This window comes from Rhinopithecus roxellana, chromosome 3 (genome assembly GCF_007565055.1).
Source record: "Rhinopithecus roxellana isolate Shanxi Qingling chromosome 3, ASM756505v1, whole genome shotgun sequence".
Lineage (NCBI taxonomy): Eukaryota > Metazoa > Chordata > Mammalia > Primates > Cercopithecidae > Rhinopithecus > Rhinopithecus roxellana.
The window spans coordinates 41,217,028-41,236,513 of record NC_044551.1 but is presented as its reverse complement, the minus strand read 5'-3'; the positions used below and the strand labels follow the sequence as shown (position 1 = coordinate 41,236,513).

Genomic DNA, 19,486 nt, shown 5'->3' with positions numbered 1-19,486 from the left:
TCTCAGGGGATGAGCAGCCCAGAGGGGTTACCCAGGTCCCATGGGGAGAATGTTCTGGAGCTGAGGCCAGGCCCCAGGGCACTCCACCCTCACTCAGTCCTCTAATGTCCTGTCTCATCTGATCTGTGTGTCCATCTGAACTTGGGAGGCTGGTGTGGAGCCTTGGGAGGCATTGTATGTGCCTGGCTGGAGTGTGGGGTAGGGTGCCCCGGGGCCCTTCATTCTTGTTCTGGGGCTTGTTAGAGGGTGCCCTTGGGCACCAGGAAATGCTGAGATGAGAAGCCTGCCAACGTGTGGTCTCTGTGGCAGGGAAGGAGGGAAGGCAGTGGAGGGGCAGGGGCTCCTATCCACACCATTAGGTCAGCCCTATTCCCGAGGCCAAGTAAGGGTCAACAGTCTCCAGGGGTCACACTGGTTACCTGAGAGTTCGGTCCTCAGTGGGCCCTGAGCTCTGTGCTCCTGTCCATCACCCCAGCCCAGCTCATGCTTCTGAGCAGGCCAAGGCTGTCCTGCCTTCCATCCTTGGCTTAGGCAGGGCCTTCCGCCTTGATCCAGTGTCTTCTCGCCCACCCGTTGGGATCCTGGCCGTCCTTTAAGTCCCTCCTAAATATGCCCTCCCCTGTAAGCCTTCCTCAATTCCCCAACCAGATGTGGACGCCTAGAATCTTCAAGGGGTCTGACTCAGTCCTACATCTGGTGAGTCCTGACAGCCCAGCCCTGCCTGCCCAGAGCACTCACGTCCTTTTGAGACAATGCATTTTGTTTCCATGTAGTGAAGACTCTCCTTGGACCCCAGAGTGCTTTGGGGCCACAGAAGGGCATGGTGCAGAGGCCTCAGGCTGCTCAGCCACACTGACCTGGATTTTTTCCCAGCCCTGCTCCTCCCTGGCTGTGTGGTCTTGGGGAAGTCACTTAACCTCTCTAAGCTCTCATTCTTTTACCTGTAAAATATGGGTAATGACAACTCCTACCTCGTAGCAGCATCACCCTTGGGCTTGGTGGGCGTGTGATACACATTTATTGATTGGAGGAACACACTCGTGCCTACCACCTCCGTCCCGCTACCAACTCCTTCAGGACAGAGATTGGACTCTCCTCATCTCTCAGTCGCCCCAATGACTCCACAAGGCTGGTTCACAGCTTTGTACCATGAAGCATCAAACTGAACACAGTTCTTGGGTGGCTCTGGGGATATCCAGCAAAGAGTTAAGACAGTCGCAGGCCCCTCAGGATCCCACGTGACCCTTGGTTGCTGAACCTCGGGGTCTGACGTAGACAGGCTCCTCCAGACTCATTTTTTGCTGGTGGCTCATGGAAAGTTTGGTTCTTTGAGCTCCAGGCCACTCCCTCTGGGGCCTGAGTCCTCGCTGAAGCTGGTCCTGCCCTGGAAGGGCATCCGGGGCTGGCTGCCCGTCTGCAGATCCTTGGCCAATAGTTCCGCCTGCTCTGTCTCCGCCTGACTTCCTGCTGCCCTGGCCTTCTCCCCAAGGACAGAGCCGCAGCCCGCCCCCTCTGGCCACAGGGAGGCTTTTTTCAGCACCTCCATTCAGAATCACTTTTTGTTTTGGGAAAGAAAGCCTTTTCCTGCTGAAGTCCATAGGCTCTGTGAGCAGCAACCCCAGAAAATTGCAGCCAGGGAGCCAGGTTCGGTGGCTGGTGCCTGTAATCTCAGCTGCTTAGGAGGCTAAGGCCATAGGACTACTTGAGGCCAAGAGTTTGAGACTAGCTTGGGCAATGTACCAAGACCTCATCTCTATATTTTTTAGAAGCCAGGCTTAGTGGTTTGTGCCTGTAGTCTCAGCTACTCAGGAGGCTGAGGCAGGAGGATTTTTTTGTTGTTGTTGTTGTTTTGTGGAGTTTTTTTTGAGACAGGCTCTCCTGTCACCCAGACTGGAGTACAATGGCACAATCACAGCTCACTGCAGCCTTGACCTCCCAGGCTCAAGCAATCCTCCCACCTCAGTCTCCCTAGTAGCTAGGATCACAGGTGTACGCCACCATGCCCAGCTATTTTTTTAATTTTTTTGTAGAGACAGGGTTTCACTTTGTTGTCCAGGCTGGTCTGGAACTCCTAGGCTCAAGCAATCTTCCTGTCTCAGCCTCCAAAGTGTTAAGATTACAGGTTTAAGCCACCTTACCCAGCTGGGAGGATCTCTTGAGTGACAGGGTAAGAAGTCTTCTCTAAAAAGAAAAGAAAACCATGGGCAGTAGAAGCCAGGGAGGCCTTAGTTATCTGCTGGTCAGAGTGGAACCCTGGCTCCATGGTCCCTCCGAATCTGCTGCTTCACCTCTCTGAACCGCAGTGTTCTCAGATGTGAAAAGGGGAGAATAGCTTTCCCTTCGTGGGGGATTAAATGAGATAAATTAGATGCTCAATACATATTTTTAAAACGTGATCAAAGTGCTTAGCACAAAATGTGGCCTGCAGGAACACTCTAGATGGGATGCATCTCATTAGCCAGCTCTCCCTTGTACAGATAAGGAAACTGAGGCTCAGCTCCCACCTCCAACCAGCTTGGGGAGAAGGAGGCTGGGAGATGGCGTGCCTGGAGCCAGGGACAGGCTAAGCTGGAGGCCCAGGCTTGCCAGCACCATCTGTGTCCCCTGAGGATCCGGCCTCAGTGTCCCCATTTGTAAAGCAAATGGGTTGAACAAGGGCAGAGGGCTCTGCAGAGGTGCCTCGGTGGAAGGAGGTGAGCAAAGGGGAGCTATCTGCACCCACCCACTCCATGCAGCCTTCTGCTAGGGACCACGCCACGGGAGCTAGGGCGGGGAGCAGCACCCCCTTCAGAGATGGATTGGGATTGGCTCTGCCTGGTGGGAAGGAAGTCTCATTTCTCCTGCAGGATGAGTTTAAGGATTCAGAGCCCTGAAGTTTCCTCCAGTGAGCCAAATGCCCTGCCCGATCACGAGGAGTAGGGGGATACAGGGTGAGCGTGGGCACAGCAATAAAATCATCACAGTCCCAAGCCTGGCTTGACCTTGACTCTACTGATCCGAGGTCAGGGTCTCAGAGAGCTTCGGGGCTTAGGGTGGCAGGACTTAGAGGCAGGGGAGGGGCCTATGGTCAATATTGATCTAGCTGAGTCAGGGGAGGACAGGGAAGTGGGAAGCCTGGGGTGGGGCTCCCTGATAACTGCATCTTCAGGCTGCCATCGTGACTGTGGAAATGGGGTGGGGACAATGGGGGGAGGGGGAGGGGATGCTCCATGCAAATTCCCAAACCTGGGCGTTTACTAAAACTACAGCTGCCTGGACCCCTGCCCAGAAGAATGGCTCTTATTCTCTGAGGGTGGGGCCCAAAACCTCTGTATGTTTAGCAAACTCCCTGGTGAATCTGCGGCAGCCAGCTCAGTTCTCACATATGGGGTCCACAGGTTCAGTGTCATTGCAATATGAGGAAACTGAGGCCCAGAGAGGGGATGTGACTCCTCCAAGGTCACTTTGGGAGAGGGTGATGACAGTCCTCCCTTTTCTCCTGGAAGGAAGGAATCGTCCCCCTCCAGCTCCCTCCACCTCCAGTTGAGGCCCTGGGTCTGAGAAGGAATGACTGGGCCAGAGTGTCCTGAGGGAAGCAGCCTGTGAGACGTTGGTAGCCTTGGGTGGAGAAGGGAGGGCGAGGCCGGTCCCAGGAGGAAGGACAAGCAGAGGGCATTTCCACAGGACTGGACCTGCCCCACCTTGCCTTATGCACACCCCCCAGCACCTGCTAGGGGATGTTTCCTGAAAGATTTACCACAACCCAGGGCTGGGGAAGGCCATTTCCACTGCTGGGGCCTACCCATGCCCTGAGAAGGCACCACATCATGGCAGATTTGGGGCTTACTTGGCCCTTAGACACCTCTGGCCCCCACGGCCTCCTCCCAAGTCTGTTCTGCTCACCCTGCCGCCACAGTTCTGGGCTTCCAGCCTTTGCTCTGGCCTCCACACTCTTCCCTGCTTCCATCCCATCAAGCACCCCATGAAGCTTTCTCCAGCTCGGTCACCATCTCTCTTTCTCCTTCCGCTGGGCTCTGTGCACTTTGCACCTCCAGATCCAGGCCCCATCCCAGCCTTCCTTGAGTTCTTGCTCTCTGCATGTCTCTTGCTGTCTGGAATGGCATCAGAGATTCCTGGGGGACAGGAGTCATGAGACAGGTCTAGCTCATCTCTGAGCCCTCCTTGGAGCCCAGCCCAGCCATGATATGCCCCAGGGAAGCAGGTGTGGAAGGCGGTGTTCACCTCAGCTGAGAGCCTCAATCTCACCTCCCTCGTGTCCTGGGCCATCTTGGGTGGGTTCCTTCCCTCTGGGCACACAGTCTTCTTATTCATGGAATAAAGAGAATAGTAGTGCCCTCAGTGGAGGGGTGTGCTAAGGATTGAGAGAGTACCTATAAAAGAGGTGGGGCATGCCTGGCACTCGGTCAGTTCCCAGTGTTAACCGTTGTTACTTCTGGCTGGGTAGAATACTCATGCCCGCACAGCCTCCACTCCTCCATTCCAGGGGCACATCTGCCGGGGGTCTCCCCTATGCAAGAATGACAGTATCTGCTGTGTGCATCCGGAGCACGGACAAGATGCTGTCCTGCCTCCAAGGAGCACGCAGTTCTGCAGAAACTTGCTTAGGTGACTTCAAACCAGAGATCTGTGGTGAGGAAGGTGGAGCAGATTGTGGAAGTCCATGGAGGGACCTAGCCCATGGTATGAGGGAGGCTGGGGAGGGTGGGGGAACTTCCCAGAGAAGATGCTGGAACCATGTCCTGAAGGGTGAGAAGGTGTTGCAGTGCCCTCAGTGGGAAAATGCGGGGGAAACAGCCCTCTGCAGTGCCTTTTGGAGTATGAAGACTGTGGGTGTAGACAACCGAGAGAGAAGGCAGTAGCTGGAAGGGGACAGAATGTCAAAAGGGGAGGAGGTCCTAAGAACTCCAGTCACTCCTTGCTGGCTGTCCAGAGACCAGGGACAGGGCAGCACAGACCAGGGCAGGGGAGGCTCCTGGAGGGAGCAGAGCGCCGTGCTCTGAGTTCGAAGGCTGGGGTGAGTACTGGTCAGAGTCTTGCAAGAAATCTCTTTGCCTTTGAGTCTCAATATTTACATCTTCAAAATAGGACTGCTGTAACTAGGACAAGAGGTGTTGTGAAAGCACTTTGTGAACTGTAGAGCATCATTCTCCTGTGAGAAAATAATAGTGTTTTAAGTGGAGTCGGTACTTTTTGAGAGGTAAAGGATATCTCACAGGGCACGATAGACATGCTGGGGGCGGGGCCAAGGACCGCCTGAAATCTGCTCTTGTGCTGCCATCTGCTGGTAAAGGGACACAATGGCCACCCAAGCCCTTAAGGCTTTCTGCAGGGCCCAGGAGCCACTGGGGCAAGTGAAGGCAGGGCTAGGAGGACGACTGGCACTAACCCTTGAGGACACCGAGGCAAAGGTGGCAAATGGAAGCCCCCAAGCCTCTCTTGCTTTTCTTAGCCTTGGCCTGTGCTACCACTGTGAAGGTCCTCCCCTGTGTGCAAGATGCACACTCTCCACACACACTGCCCCTGGCCATTCCACACACCAGCAGTGAGAACAGACCTGGAAAGCAGCTGGTGCAGGGATTCTGGAGTCCCAGGCACCTGGGGTATGGTCTAGAGGGAACTGTGGGCTCTGATGGGCACCTTTCCTTGGTTCCGTGGCATCCAGGTCTCTGGGCAATGGATGAGTGACCAGCTTGTCTGGTTGGCCTGGTGCTGTCCTGGTTTGAGCACTGAAAATCTCACACAGGTAGCTGGGAAGGTTGGTCACTCTTCCGTGGCCTGAAGGTGGCCAAAGCCTCTGCATCCACTCTGCCCTGCCAGAGGCCAGCAGCTCAGGCTCCAAGGACCAAAGTGTCCCAGGCACTAGGTCCAGACATATGTTTATGGGTAAAGAGACCCTTCCTCTGCCAGGCGCAGTGGCTCACACCTGTAATCCCAGCACTTTGGGAGGCTGAGGTGGGTGGATCACGAGGTCAGGAGTTCAAGACCAGCCTAACCAATATGATGAAACCCCGTCTTTACTAAAAATACAAAAGTTAGCCAGGTGTGGTGGTGCATGCGTTTAATCCCAGCTACTCAGGAGGCTGAGGCAGGAGAATTGCTTGGAGCTGGGAGACAGAGGTTGCAGTGAGCTGAGATCACGCCTTTGTACTACAGCCTGGGCAACAGAGCAAGAGTGAGACTCTGTCTCAGAAAAAAAAAAAAAACCCTTCCTCCCCTTCCCCATTCTTTAAAGCACTCTCTGGTGTGGTGAGTCCTGGGCACTTGTCTGTGAGGCTGGGCTGAGGGAGGAGAATGGGTGGGGGACTTGTGGAATAACCTCCACATTGTACAGGGAAACTGAGGGCCAGAGGAGAAGAACCTTGCCCCAAGGCCCGAGGGAGACTTTAACTCTTGGCTGCTCAGCAACCCATAACCACCCCTTTGCTCTTGTTGAGGGTACCCCATGTACCTGGGAGAAAGCTAACTCCATCCCTGGCTCTACAGGTGGGGCACGTGGTCCAGGCATAATCCCACAGTGACTGGTTCAGCCTTGAGCATGTGACCAGAATTGGTCCAATCAGAATGAAGACCGGGACTTTTATTTTGCCACGGGGCAGATCTAGAACTGGAAACGAACAAAAACCTCCCAGCTCAGGGGCTTGACCAAGACAGGGACACACAGAGTGCACAGAAGTTTGTAGCTATTTATTGCACTGAAAACACCAAGAATAAAACAGACGCCCCTTCTTCCCATCCCACCCCCGCCAATAGCAGAAAGTTTGAGCAGTGGTCATTCAAGTTCACAGCCACATATTTTTAAAAAAGAAAAGAAAAAAAAAAAAAAAAAGAACTAAAACAAAACCCCAAACAAATAGTAACAAAGAAACCAGCACGGGGAGTCTGGCAAACTCATCCCCCAAAAGGGTCTCCCTTTGAAGGGAGACAGGAGGCCCTGGGTCAGGATTCGCACCATGGTCGGCACAAACCCAGGAGAATACTTTCCTGTAAACGTGTTTGCATGCTGGAGCCAAGGTTTTGACTTGGGTTTGGATTTTTTTTTTTTTTTTTTTTTTTTTTTTTTTTTTTTTTTTTTTTTTTGCATCTAAAGGAAGTTTTGGAGGAGCACAGAGTTTGTCTGGTGAGGGTGGGCTCTGGGCAGATTTTTCTGCGAGTCTCCCCTGCCTGCCGCATCAGGATTATCCCTGGTGCCCTGTGGTGGCACCAGGTGGCTACCCACCCACAGGTGTGGCCTTCACAGTGGGGCCATCTCAGCCTGGGGTAGCGACGTGCCTCCACTTCTCTGGCATTGGAGAGGGACACAGTGGACAGGAGGTGTGTCCGACAATAAAAGGCAGGACCTCGGGCTCCTCCAGCTCAGTTTCCTCTGGTGGGGAAACCAAGCTCCAGAGAGGGGAAGAAACTTGCCCAAGGTCACACAGCAAGTCTGGTCAGAGCTGGGAATTGAAGCCTACTCACCCCAAATAACTGCTCTTTCCCCTGCAGTCCACTGCTGAAAAGCAGTTGACAGGCACTGAAGAGGGGAATCAGGGGCAGGTGGGGGAGGGGATGGAGCCTGACCAGGTCTAGAAGTAAACAGGAGTCCAGCCAGTGACTATCCCTGCCAGTTCCTGCAGGTAAATTAGACTTCACATTGCCAGACGTTTGCTCCTTCATCGGTTGGATGGGAACAAAGAACCCCTTTAACCAATGAGGAAACTGAGGCCGAAGAAGAGCTCAGACCTTGCTCTGTAATTGCAGCAGCCCCTGGTGAAGGCCACACCCTCACCCTTGACTGGGGATGGCTGTAGAGAACCGGCAGCTCACAAGGGGGACAGGTGGTTTTGCCCCTGGGATAATGGGATCACTGGGCCTTACTGGGAAGCCCTCTGGGCCCGGGGCAGGCCAACAGCCCGACCTGAGCCTGGGCAGCAAGGTCTCTGCCAAGGACAGAGGCCAGTGATGGGCCAGCTTGGAAACCAGGAGGCCTGGGCAGCATCTCTCCTGGCCTGCAGACCTGGCGCTGCCTGTCTCACCTGGACCTGGGCAGCAGGACTTGAGAAAAGAATCCAGCAGACAGCTGCTGATCGGGGAGAGCTCAGAAAGTATTGGATCAAACATCCTCACCAGTTCTGCTCCAACCAACACCCAGGAGGGTTGAGGGTACCGGAGCCTCCTCCAATCCCTGGGGACGTGGCTCTTCCTCCCCTAAAATCCTCCAGAGGGGACGGTATCTCATGCTGGCAAAACACGGCCACACAGAGGCCAAAAGCACAGAGAGGCAGCAACATAATTCCGAGTCGGACACTGAGAATACAACCTCTATTTTTTTTTAAGTCCAAAACATGTAGATTGGTTTTGTTGAGTGTTTTCTTCTTTTCGTTTGTTTTCAACATACTTACTGCATATAAAGTCATGCAAAGAAAACAGTGCAGACAGTAGATCCTAGTGGATGTGCCAAGGTATTCCACTCAGAGTCAATCCCAGGGAAAGAGGGAAAGAGGAAAAAAAAGGGAGAATGCGAACCCGAGGCTGCAGGATGAGGCATGAAGAGTAGAAATTCCCAGTGCTCTGCTGTGGTCATCAGACGTCAAGGGGAGAGAGGCAATGGAGACACATGCTCACGGGCCCCCCAGAGGTGGGTGGGGGCACTGGGGGTGGCGCACTGATATGGTGAGATGAAATCCTGGGAAGTTCAGTAGTGGAGACCCCAGTTTGGGAGGGAAGCAAAGAAAAGTCCAGATATTTCCATCCTGACAGCCTCCCTCCTCCTCTCTGCCCTGACTTGCTGTTTCTGAGTCAGTGCTGGCATCTGATGCTTCCACAGTCCCAAAAGGAACGCCTGTGTCAGTACACCTTGGGACCAAAATGGCAGAGAGGCCCTTCTCCCTGGAGCTGAGTCTGCCTCGGCCCCAATAACCACAGGTGACAAGGTCCACCTCAGAGATGACAAAAAAAAAAAAAAAAAAAAGCTAGAACAGAAAAAAAACTACCCCTCACCCCTCTTCCTACAACCCCTTCCAACCTGACCCTTCTCACAATAATCTGAGAAGTTTAGTTATTACATAAATATCCATTAACGCGAAATCCATTTACGAAATACACAGAAATTTGGCTATAAAAAGGCATGCGGTCCAAGTAGAAGTGATACCTAAACGTTGCTTTCTTTTGCCCCCCAAAAACAATTAGATTCCCTCTCTGAGATATGACGAAGCTGGAATTCTCCAGGGTTAACGGTGGGGTGGGGTGGGCGGGTTAATGTTGGAGGTGGACTTCACCAGAAGGAAGCAGAAAGCAAGTAGGGGCACCTGAGAGGGCCACGTCCCCCACACTGAGGGAAGGGTCAGACCACCCTGAGGTCAGCACAGGAGAGAGAAGACTTAGGGGAGCACTTTGAGGCAGGAGGCTCCTGGCATATGCTCTTCTCCCCACTCCTTCAGGGCGGTTGGCTTAGGGGGAAGGGAGTGTCATCTGCCCTTCCACGGGGACACTGGAATAGGAGAGGTCTGGGAGAGGGATGGGCAGATGCTGCCTTCCTCACCATGCCACCCCTCCTTCTCCCCAGCCACTAGTGGGCACACAGCCCGGGCATTCTAGCCTACAGCCCAAGACAGGCCAGGCAGACAGCAGCCGAGGCTGGGGAGAGGGGGCCAGTGCCGTGGGCACCCATGCCTGAGGAAGCCCCACCCTGGCAGGAGAGAGGGTGGGGGTGAGAGGTGGGGAGATGTGGCCATTCGCTCTGAAGTTGCAATGACTTTTGTGAACAAGCAAGTTTTCTTGATGCAGGTACAGAAGTGACAGTGGTGGGGTGATGAGATGGGAGAATTCCAGCAAAATCCACCTGGGAGAACCAGCAGCTCCATTCCACAGACAGAGTGGATCTCTGCGGCACAGCAACGCAGTGACCCTGGCCTGGTCCCTCAGCTGTAAGACACACACGGGGTGCTTCTCAGGGCATGGTGTTTCCTGCTTGGGCAACCCACCCACCCTGCCTCTTTAGTTGGAGTCCAAGCGGTCCCCGGTGGCTCCTGCCCAGCTCTTCCCTCAGACCTGCAGGCCTTGCCCCTGCTTCTTGGGGTCTTCCCACTCCATTCTGCAGCCTTTCAGAGCTGAAGGCAGCAGCTTCCCTGACATAACCCCCTCCAGGGCAACACTCCCATCCTTTACATTACCCTGGGAGGTGGGAAGGAAGGATTCTTACTGGGGCAGGACGGAGGGCGCCCCAGATCTGTGGAAGTGGACGATCTGCCATTTGCCGTCCCGGCGGTGCCAGACACGGGTCTCCTCCGACTGGGCGGTGCGTGGGATGCCGCCGGCGTCCAGGTACTGCGTGATGCGGATGTAGGCGATGCAGGCTGACTCGTCGCCCATCAGGTGGATGTGGGGATTCAGGATGGTGGTGTGCACGGGCTTGCTGTTCCGGGACCACACTGGAGACGGGGATGGGAGGGGCAGAGGAGATGCAACCGGGGGCCTCCTGTCTCACTTTCTTCACTTCCTCCACTCCCAGCGGCCCTCTCAATGGACGCACCCTGTCTGCCCCATTTGTAGGGAGGGGGCCTCTGTGGCAGGGCTCAGCTACCTGGCATCGAGGTAGAACTTCTAGATGATGGGGACATCACATCCCAGCTTAGATACAGTGGAGTTCAGACATGCAGAATTCATCAAACAAGGGAAAATGGAATGTTAGAATCATGACTATTAGCCACATGGAATAAGCCTAGAGGATTACAGAACCAGATAAGCTCTGAGCAGAGTCTCAAATCCGGATCTCCCCAGGTACCAGGCAGGCACATAAACAACGGGGGCTGAGCTGGGTATAAGATGCTAAATGACAACTGACCCTTTGCCTCTGGGTCAGGGAGGTGATAGTGAGTGATGGGGACTGTGGCGAATAGAATGTCTTGTCCCACCTAAAGCGGGTATCCTGCACACAGCTTCCCTGGTGGTTGCTATGTGAGTGAGACCGGTGTTGACATTCAAGAGCATCTGGAAATCTGAATTTTTATATGAAAACTCTTCATTTTTTATTATTGGCATCTAATTCAAATTTAAAACATCATGCAAGCCAAGTGAAACATATCTACAGTTCAGACACGGCCCGTGGGCCTGTTAGCCACTTCTACTATAGATATACAGAATTGCGGAAACTTGGGGGAATATGAGAACTGTAGAATCTTAGAACCTTGAAATGATAAGAACGGTATTGATAGTCATGGGGTGAGGTCATGGGGCTTTCCAATGTTAGGGAGAGATGCATAGCTCTTGGAATCATGATAGGGCCGACAAAGTCCCTGACACCAGCTTCCACCGCTTGAAACATGGGGCATCACCATTAGTATTACTATATTAATTCTAGAAACTCGATGTTTTCCTCAAGATAGAAAATGAAAGCATAGAAAGACAATGACCCAGGGAGGGGTCGGACAGTGGTGATCTATATCTCAGGCCTGAGAGGAGCCCTTCCCTTTGTGTAGCCCGAATATAGGTCTGAATCATGGGAGGCGCTGACTTAAAACAGCTTCCTCAACCCCACCCTTAGAGAGCCCAGTTCAAGAACCTCTAATATTAAAAATATCCCTTCTCCTTCCCTACCCCTTGATCCTGGTACCAAGCCAGGTTTGTGAGCCACTTATTTCCTGAAAAATGTAAAATGTATTTTTTTTTTCAGGATTGCAGAAAATATCCAATAGCACCCATCCCCTAATATCAGAAGCACGCTACACCCAGGCTTTGGATAAAGGATTTAAAATCACCAAGTCTTAGGCACCACAGAATAACAGACTTAGAATCTGGGCTCTCAGACATACAGAATGTAGAGTTTCAGCATCATAGACTTGGGAGTGACCTCAGAGGTCAGAGGTCACCCAGCAGCCCAACTGTAGAATCTGAGGAGGACTCTGTAAGTGTCCCTGACAGCATTCAGGGCTGGAGGCATACAAGACCAATTTATCCATTCCACAGATATGCAAACTCAGGTCCAGAGAAGCAATCTGACTTGTCCCAAGCTGGGCTAATTCCTGAAAAAATGCAGTGGAATCTAAAAGAAGTCAGTTTCGGCTGGGAGCTGAGGCTCACTCCTGTAATTCCAACAGTTTAGGAGACCGAAGCAGGTGGATTGCGTGAGCCCAGGAGTTCAAGACCAGCCTGGGCAACAAGGTGAAACCCTGTCTCTACAAAAAATATGAAAAATAGCCAGTCTCATAACCTGGTTGGTAGGTAGGTAGGTAGATAGATAGATAGATAGATAGATAGATAGATAGATAGATAGACAGATAGACAATAGATTGATAAAATTAAAAAAAAAAGAAGAAGAAGAAGTCAGTTTCCAAGTGAGACTGGGTTAGAACAATCTAGAACAATCCCAGGAGGGACAAACAGAGCTTAGCGTTGCTGGGGGCACTGGGCCTTGCTGCAGTCAGCAAGGACTGGAGTCCTAGAGGTATTTGTAAAGAAATGCCACCTGATGTGGTGTCTTTTGAAAAGATAGGCAGCTTCCAATATTTACCCTTGTGGGAGACAGAATCAAGTCCTCAACAGGAAAAAATAGGGCTCTAGGAGGTGGAACTTGGCTGGGAGTGAGCAGTTACTCTGGGTCTGCCCTTGTGGGTTCTGCCTTGGAGGTGAGCAGATGTTTAAGCCTGGAGTCTGGGGGCCAGCACTAAGATGGGGCCCGCTGCATAGAGGCAGGCCAAGGGCTGCATCGCTTCCTCTCTGTGATTATTTCCATTTTGCCATCTCTGAGCCTTTACAGTTGGGCCTTAACCTGGTCCCCGCTTTGTGGGGATTGTAAGTTCACACTGGGGGACCAGTGCCCCCAGAAGACAGACTGTAGGATGATAGCTACCGTGATCAGTGAGGGAGCTCCAGGGTGACAGGGACGTATGGGGTCCAGCCACCTCTCCTTGCATGAAAATTCAATTTTTTTTTTCTTTTTTTAGATGGAGTCTTGTTCTGTCTCCCCGGCTGGAGTGCAGTGGCATGATCTCGGCTCACTGAAACCTCTGCCTCCCAGGTTCAAGTGATTCTTGTGCTTCAGCCTCCCGAGTAGCTGAGATTACAGGTGTGCACCACCACACCTGGCTGATTTTTGTATTTTTAGTAGAGATGGGGTTTCACCATGTTGGCCAGACTTGGTCTTGAACTCCTGACCTCAGGTGATCCTCCCACCTCGACCTCCCAAAGTGCTGGGATTACAGACATGAGCCACTACACCTGGCCGAGAATTCAATCTTCCTTGCTAGCCTTGGAGAATTCATTTGATTTATTAAAGGAAGATGTTGCTTTCTTCTTCACAGCTTTTTGGAGGGTGTCCTTGGCCTCTGTACTCTATAAAGTTCAGTGACAGAGGGTGCAAGCCAGGAGAGGAGTGTCAGTCCCAGTGGGGGTTTGCTAACGTGCAGATACAGCAGGTGCTACAGGGATGGGAAAGGGCACTGGGGTGAGTCAGGTCTAGGTTCTGCCACCGGCTTCCTGGATTCCTTTAGACAAGTCACTTCTCCTCTCTGAGCCTCAGTTTCCCCTCTGTATGATGAAGAGCTGGACCAGGTCCTACTTCAGTCGCTGAAGTAGCTTCTTTGTTATTTTTACCATTCACAAGTGCCACTGTACGCACTTCACTAAAGTATTTCCTGGGGCGGGCTTGGCGGCTCACGCCTGTAATCCCAGCAGTTTGGGAGGCTGAGGCAGGCGGATCACCTGAGGTCAGGAGCTTGAGACCAGCCTGGCCAACATGGTGAAACCCCGTCTCTACTAAAAATACAAAAATTAGCTGGGTGTGGTGGCGGGCACCTGTGATCCCAGCTACTCAGGAGGCTGAGGCAGGAGAATTGCTTGAACCTGGGAGGTGGAGGTTGCAGTGAGCCAAGATTGTGCCACTGCACTTCAGCCTGGGCAATAGAGTGAGTCTCAGTCAAAAAAAAAAAAAAAAAAAAAAAAAAAAAAAAAAAAGGATTTTCCTGAATTGATTCACTTTACTAATTTCTATAGGTTTTTTGTTTTTTTGTTTTTTTGTGGAGACTGAATCTTGTTCTGTCGCCCAGGCTGGAGTGCAGTGGTGCAATGTTGGCTCACTGCAGCCTCAGCCTCCCTAGTAGCAAGGATTACAGGCACCCACCACCACGGTCAACTAATTTTTGTATTTTTAGTAGAGACGGGGTTTCATCACATTGGCCAGGCTGGTCTCGAACTCCTGACCTCAAGTGATCTGCCCGCCTCAGCCTCCCACCATGCTGGGATTACATGCGTGAGCCACTGCACCCAGCTATAGATGTATTTTAAAATAAAACTTATTGACATAATCATTAATGAACAATCAGTACAATGAATAAAGTTCTAATAAGAAGGCCTGTGAAAATGAAAGAAAGTTACATAATCCTTGTACCATTCTCCTGCCTGAAAGAGATCTGAGCCTGAGATTTGCTTTCTCTTTGATAAAGAGGGAAATTACAAAGTGGCAGAGAGGTGTTGAAGACAGGCTGGCACCCAGCAGAGCCTTTCCCCCGATGGAGCCAGAGTATTGAAAGAGAATTAAGAAGGGAAGAGTTCTCTCACTGTGTAAACTAATGCTGTTTTAAGTGGTGCCCACATATACCTGAAATCACTGTGTAGCCTCAGTGGTACATGCCCTTGACTTTGGGGCACCCTAGATATACCACTTCTTAGGTCCTTCCTCCCTGTCCTAAGCTGCATGATTCTAACCTGTGTGCCTTTTGACTTCTGATCCCTGGCCTAGGGGAACACAGACACAGGCAGAAAGCACCCTGGGTCAGGCCCAGCCTCAACCCTCTGATGCTCCTGGTTGCAAAGCTGCCAAGGTCTCTCCTGCAAAGGAGAGGCCCAGGAAGGACAGACATGCAGGACAGAGACCTAGACAAACAGGCAGGTGCACAGCAGTGTGAGCTCTCTGTCCTCACCTCTTTCCCAAACTGCCCACCCACAGAGGGTACTTGTATAACAACCCACCAGCCAGCTTGTGACCAGCTGGGCAGCTGGGATGGCCCCAGGCATCAAGATAACTGTAACTCGGGTGTGTGTGCCAGTGGGAAGGCTTCCTTATCTATAATATGGGAATCAAAGCCCTCCCCAGGCTCCTCCCAGGGTCATGGGCAGGAGAGGTCTGGGAGGGCTTGTCCTGTATGTCCCTGGTCTCTGGGACCTCGCCTGCCCCATCTTCAACCACAGGAGGGGCAGCTGGTAGTCAATGGGCCAGGGTTAGGAGAGGGAACCAAGAGGGTACCAACCCCAGTCCACACGGGAGCTTCCTCTTCGCTGGCTCCTGAGCCGCCCCTGGGGCCCTGCCCGTCACCCTGCTGTGCCATCCGGCAGGACACGGAACGAGAGCAGACAACAGGCACCACAGAGAGAAGGAATTGCTCACGGTTTTCAAAATAGAATCGATGGAAGTCCAGGCCCTCAACCAGGTTCCCCAGGGCCTCAGGTTCGAAGGCTGTCATGCCAGGGTCGCACATCTTCCTGGGGGAAAGAAGCCAGAGGAAAGAGGGGCTGGGGCGGCTTCTCACTGGACCCTTGGAGGGTGAGCCTGTGAAATAGGAATGATTGCACCCACCTCACAGGATCATTGAAGTTAGTGGATGGGAAGGGGCTTGCAAGCTATAAAGTATGTGATATCACTGACGGGTTGGTGCCATCTAGATCCCAGAAGCCTGGGTTCAGGCCCTGGCTCTGCCAATGGCTATGCGACCCCAAGCAAGTGGCTTAGCCCCTTTAAGCAAGAGCACCATGGATGGTGTGCAGGGCTGTGTGGTGCACTAAAGGTGCTGGTGGGGAGGAAATTCAGCTTGCTCTCTACTCTCCAAATTGCACTCCCTGGTTCAGGACAGTGGATCCAGAGGGGGCTTTTTCTCATTTGTCTTCCTGTGGGGTCGGGATGGGGGACACTGCCTTTTCCTTCCCATAAAAGTGACTTCTGCTCATCAAGCCAGGTATATACCTGGAAGGGGCGAGTTTTGCTCATTTGAACAAAGGTACCCTATTGTTAACAGCAGCCTTGGCTGTGAGCCTCAGTTTCCTCTTCTGTAAGATGAGAAAAATAGCATTAGATGAGGTAATATCTCGGAGGAGAAGCACAGGGCATGACAGAGGCTGTGTATTTTCAGCTGTTGTTCCCTTCCAGGTCCTAGTCTTCTGGGAGACCCTGACAGCTAGGCAGGGGAAGGGAACAAGCTGTCTTTCCCATCTCCAGGTCTGTGGGATCTTTTGTGGTATAACATGGACCCCTGTGACAATAGCAATGAAGTCAGGGACAGGAAATGTCCCAGGACAAGCAAAGCTCCCAACCCAGGGTAGAATTGGAGACACCCAGGAGAAGGTGTCAGGCCCAGCACCGTCTGAGCTGGAGAAAGCATTTGCAGGGTGCACTGTCCCTGCTCTGTCCTGTTTGGGTGACCCCAGACAACTTGCTTCTCTACTCATTACCCCAAATTCTCTAGATGGCCTAAGCCAGGGGCTGGGGGACTGTGCTTGGACCAAACAGGATGCTCAGGACCCTTTCAGCTCCAGAATTCCCCAAGAGTGGGGGTCTGGACATGTGGGAGACTGAGCGCCCCCACTGAAGAAGCCCCAACTCTGGAGGCACCTGGATGTTCCTGCCTCCTAGAGTGAAGGGACTTGGAGGTCATCTGCCCCAACTCCATTGTACATATGGGGAAACTGAGGCTCAGAGAGATGAAGGAACATGTTCAAGGTTACGCAGGGCATCCTGGACCCCAGAGGTCATGGCAAGGGGTCAGAACCTAGAGCAGGCTGCAGATGTCAGAGGAAGTGACATCACATAGGTGGGAGGGGTTCCCCAGGATGCCCAGAAGTGCCACTGAGGAGCTTGGGGACCACAGGGGCCACCTGTCTTTCCTTCACTCCCTGGCTATGTGCTTTCAGAGCCACTGGCATGATACATTCCAAGTCCATTCTTTCTAGAACTGGCTGCAAGACCAGCTTAACAGCCTATTTCCATGCTTTTATGCAACACTCAGGTATATACATCCACACGCACCTGCGCACCCTCCTTGTGCACAGCCTCAAATGTGTACACATGTGTACAAGTGCATGCATACACATATGTACACATCACCCTCAGTTCCACACATGCATCTTCTAAGCCACTTGTTCTTCCAGAGGGAGCCAGTGACCTTCTAGGGGGCTTTGCCACCTGCTGCCACTGAAAACTCTCCCACAGTTAGAATGCACCTGGCAGGCCGCCGTGGTGGCTCACGCCTGTAATCCCAGCACTTTGGGAGGCTGAGGTGGGTGGTACATGAGGTCAGGAGTTTGAGACCAGCCTGACCAACATGGTGAAACCCCATCTCTACTAAAAATACAAAAATTAGCTGGGCGTGGTGGCATGCACCTGTAATCCCAGCTACTCAGGAGGCTGCGGCAGGAGAATCGCTTGAACCCGGGAGACGGAGGTTGCAGTGAGCTGAGATCACACCACTGCACTATAGCCTGGGTGACACAGCGAGACTCCATCTCAAAAAAAAAAAAAAAAAAAAAAAAAAAAAGAATGCACCTGGTCTGCCAAGCCTTTGAGAGGCAAACTTCAGCTCTGGGCACACTGGAAACCAGGAACAGGCTACCCAAAGAGCAAACCCCAGCCAGGTTATGCCCAACTCACTTTAACCCAACAGGCAAAAATAACTCTGCCTTGGTTGGCAGTCTTTGTCCTCCAAAAAGCTTATGTCTGGTCTCCAGGCCCAGGCCTTGTCAGCATTGGCCAAAATATTAAGGACTAAGCCCAAAATATTTACTCTCCCTGGGGCCAGCTGAGGGCCCAAGTGAAGTTTGTTTCCGGGCCGGGCCAGGCCAGGAAAGGTGTGAGTGAGCAGCACAGGGTGCTCCAGCTCAGCCCCTGCACACACAGCTGCCCTTCCAAAGGCGAGTCCAGGTGTGTTTGGGATGCCTCATTTTATGTTATTTTTGTGCAAGCTGCCTTATTTCTCAGAGGAGCTCATATTCTGCTTAGAATTACTTCTGATCACGCCTGCTCACTGAAGGAACACGCCCTGTGGATCCTGCCTGCTCCTGCCCATCTGAGGTCAGAGGTCCAAGGGAGTCTCGGGTAAGCACTCAGATCTACTGGGCAGGAATGAGGGGAATGTGCCTCCCTTTCCACCTTCCCAGCTCATCTCCTGAGGAAGCCCATGCTGTGATGCTGTCCACCCCCTCTTTCCTTGGGGAAGCAAAGGAGTTTTGTTGGAGTTCCTCCCAGGGAACAAGATGTGAGGAGGAGGAAGGATAGGAGGAGGAGGACTGACATATAGGGAAGTGTTGTGAACAGAAAGCTCAGTATAAGCATCAAGTCCAGATGCAAAATAGAAATATGAGTTCAGCCTGATTCTCAGCACATGCAAAGTGAGTGGATGAGGATCGGAGACGAGGACCCCCAAAGTTAGCCATTGGTACCCCCTGAACAACGATCCAGGCAGGACATGCAGAATGAGCCCAGCTGACTCACGTGTAGGACTCAAAATCTCCATTGCTTATGGCTTCAATCAGCTGCTCTGTCACTTTTATAATTTCCTGTTTCCGCACTGTAAGGCAGAAGGGGACACAGAAATAGTAATAATAATAGTGATGGTAATGAAGCACCAACTACCATTTCTTGAGTCCTTATCATGTGCCAGACCCTGTGCTGGGACCTGAAGACCTCATGCAGATGATCTCATTTATCCTCACATTGCTGCTGGGGGATAGGCATCATCACCCCCATTCCACAGAAGAAACTGAGGCCCAGAAAGGCAAAAAAAAAAAAGGTGTGAAAGGCCAGAGCCAGTGTCTCTGTTGGTGGTCTTTGCCTCTAATACATGGTGGACATGCTGACTCTACGCCTGATGTAAATCCAGGTCTTGGCTCCCAAATACTTATTCCTACCACCTTTGCTTTGCCATGTAAATCAAAACAGGATCATCTGTGGCACTGTCACTGATAGCCATGAGCCAGGGGCTTTCTTATGGCCAAAACCAGGACCTCTAAGAAAAATCTTAGGGTATACGCATCTCTTGAGCCTCAATGAGCTTCTTGCTATATTTGGGTGCCGACAGGAGTTAGGCACTGAGCTGCCCAGAACTTTCTAGGCATAATGAATCCCATTTGCTGAGACCTGGCCCTCCCCTGTCCGCCACAGAAACACCACAAACAGCTGGTCTTTCTGGTGGAGTTAGATGGCAGTCTTATTAGGTGTGTGATTTTCTGAGCCTCAGTTTTCCCATCTGTAAAATGAGGATGCCACCACCTCTCATTCATTCAGAGCCAAATACATAGTGGACAGAATGCAGGCTTCAGCTTAGACAGATGTTCATCTAAATGACTGTCCAGGTCCTCAAGCTGTGCAACTGTGGGCCACAAGGTGGTTTGCTGGTCTGTCAAATGGAGATGATAGTCTTCTCCGAGGGTTGTTATGAGGGTGGGGTGATGTGATGTACATGAAGCATTGGCCAAAGCCTGGCACATAGTGGGTGCACCTCATAAGTGCGACCATGTCCTGTCTCCCTAG

General features: G+C 52.2%; 1 protein-coding gene across 2 annotated transcripts in view; it reads right to left on the bottom strand.

The window, feature by feature from the left end:
• Nucleotides 1-6,663: 6,663 nt before the first annotated feature.
• CAMK2A (calcium/calmodulin dependent protein kinase II alpha) overlaps nucleotides 6,664-19,486 on the bottom strand; it is a 70,710-nt gene continuing 57,887 nt past the window's right edge. For both annotated transcript variants that reach the window (XM_010373630.2, XM_010373631.2), the window contains 4 exons: nucleotides 18,449-18,524; nucleotides 15,356-15,450; nucleotides 10,178-10,406; nucleotides 6,664-9,900 (listed from right to left, as the gene is read on the bottom strand). In XM_010373630.2, coding sequence (XP_010371932.1) covers nucleotides 9,897-9,900; nucleotides 10,178-10,406; nucleotides 15,356-15,450; nucleotides 18,449-18,524 — 404 coding nt within the window. In that variant the 3' untranslated portion in view covers nucleotides 6,664-9,896. The remainder of the gene's footprint in view (nucleotides 9,901-10,177; nucleotides 10,407-15,355; nucleotides 15,451-18,448; nucleotides 18,525-19,486) is intronic.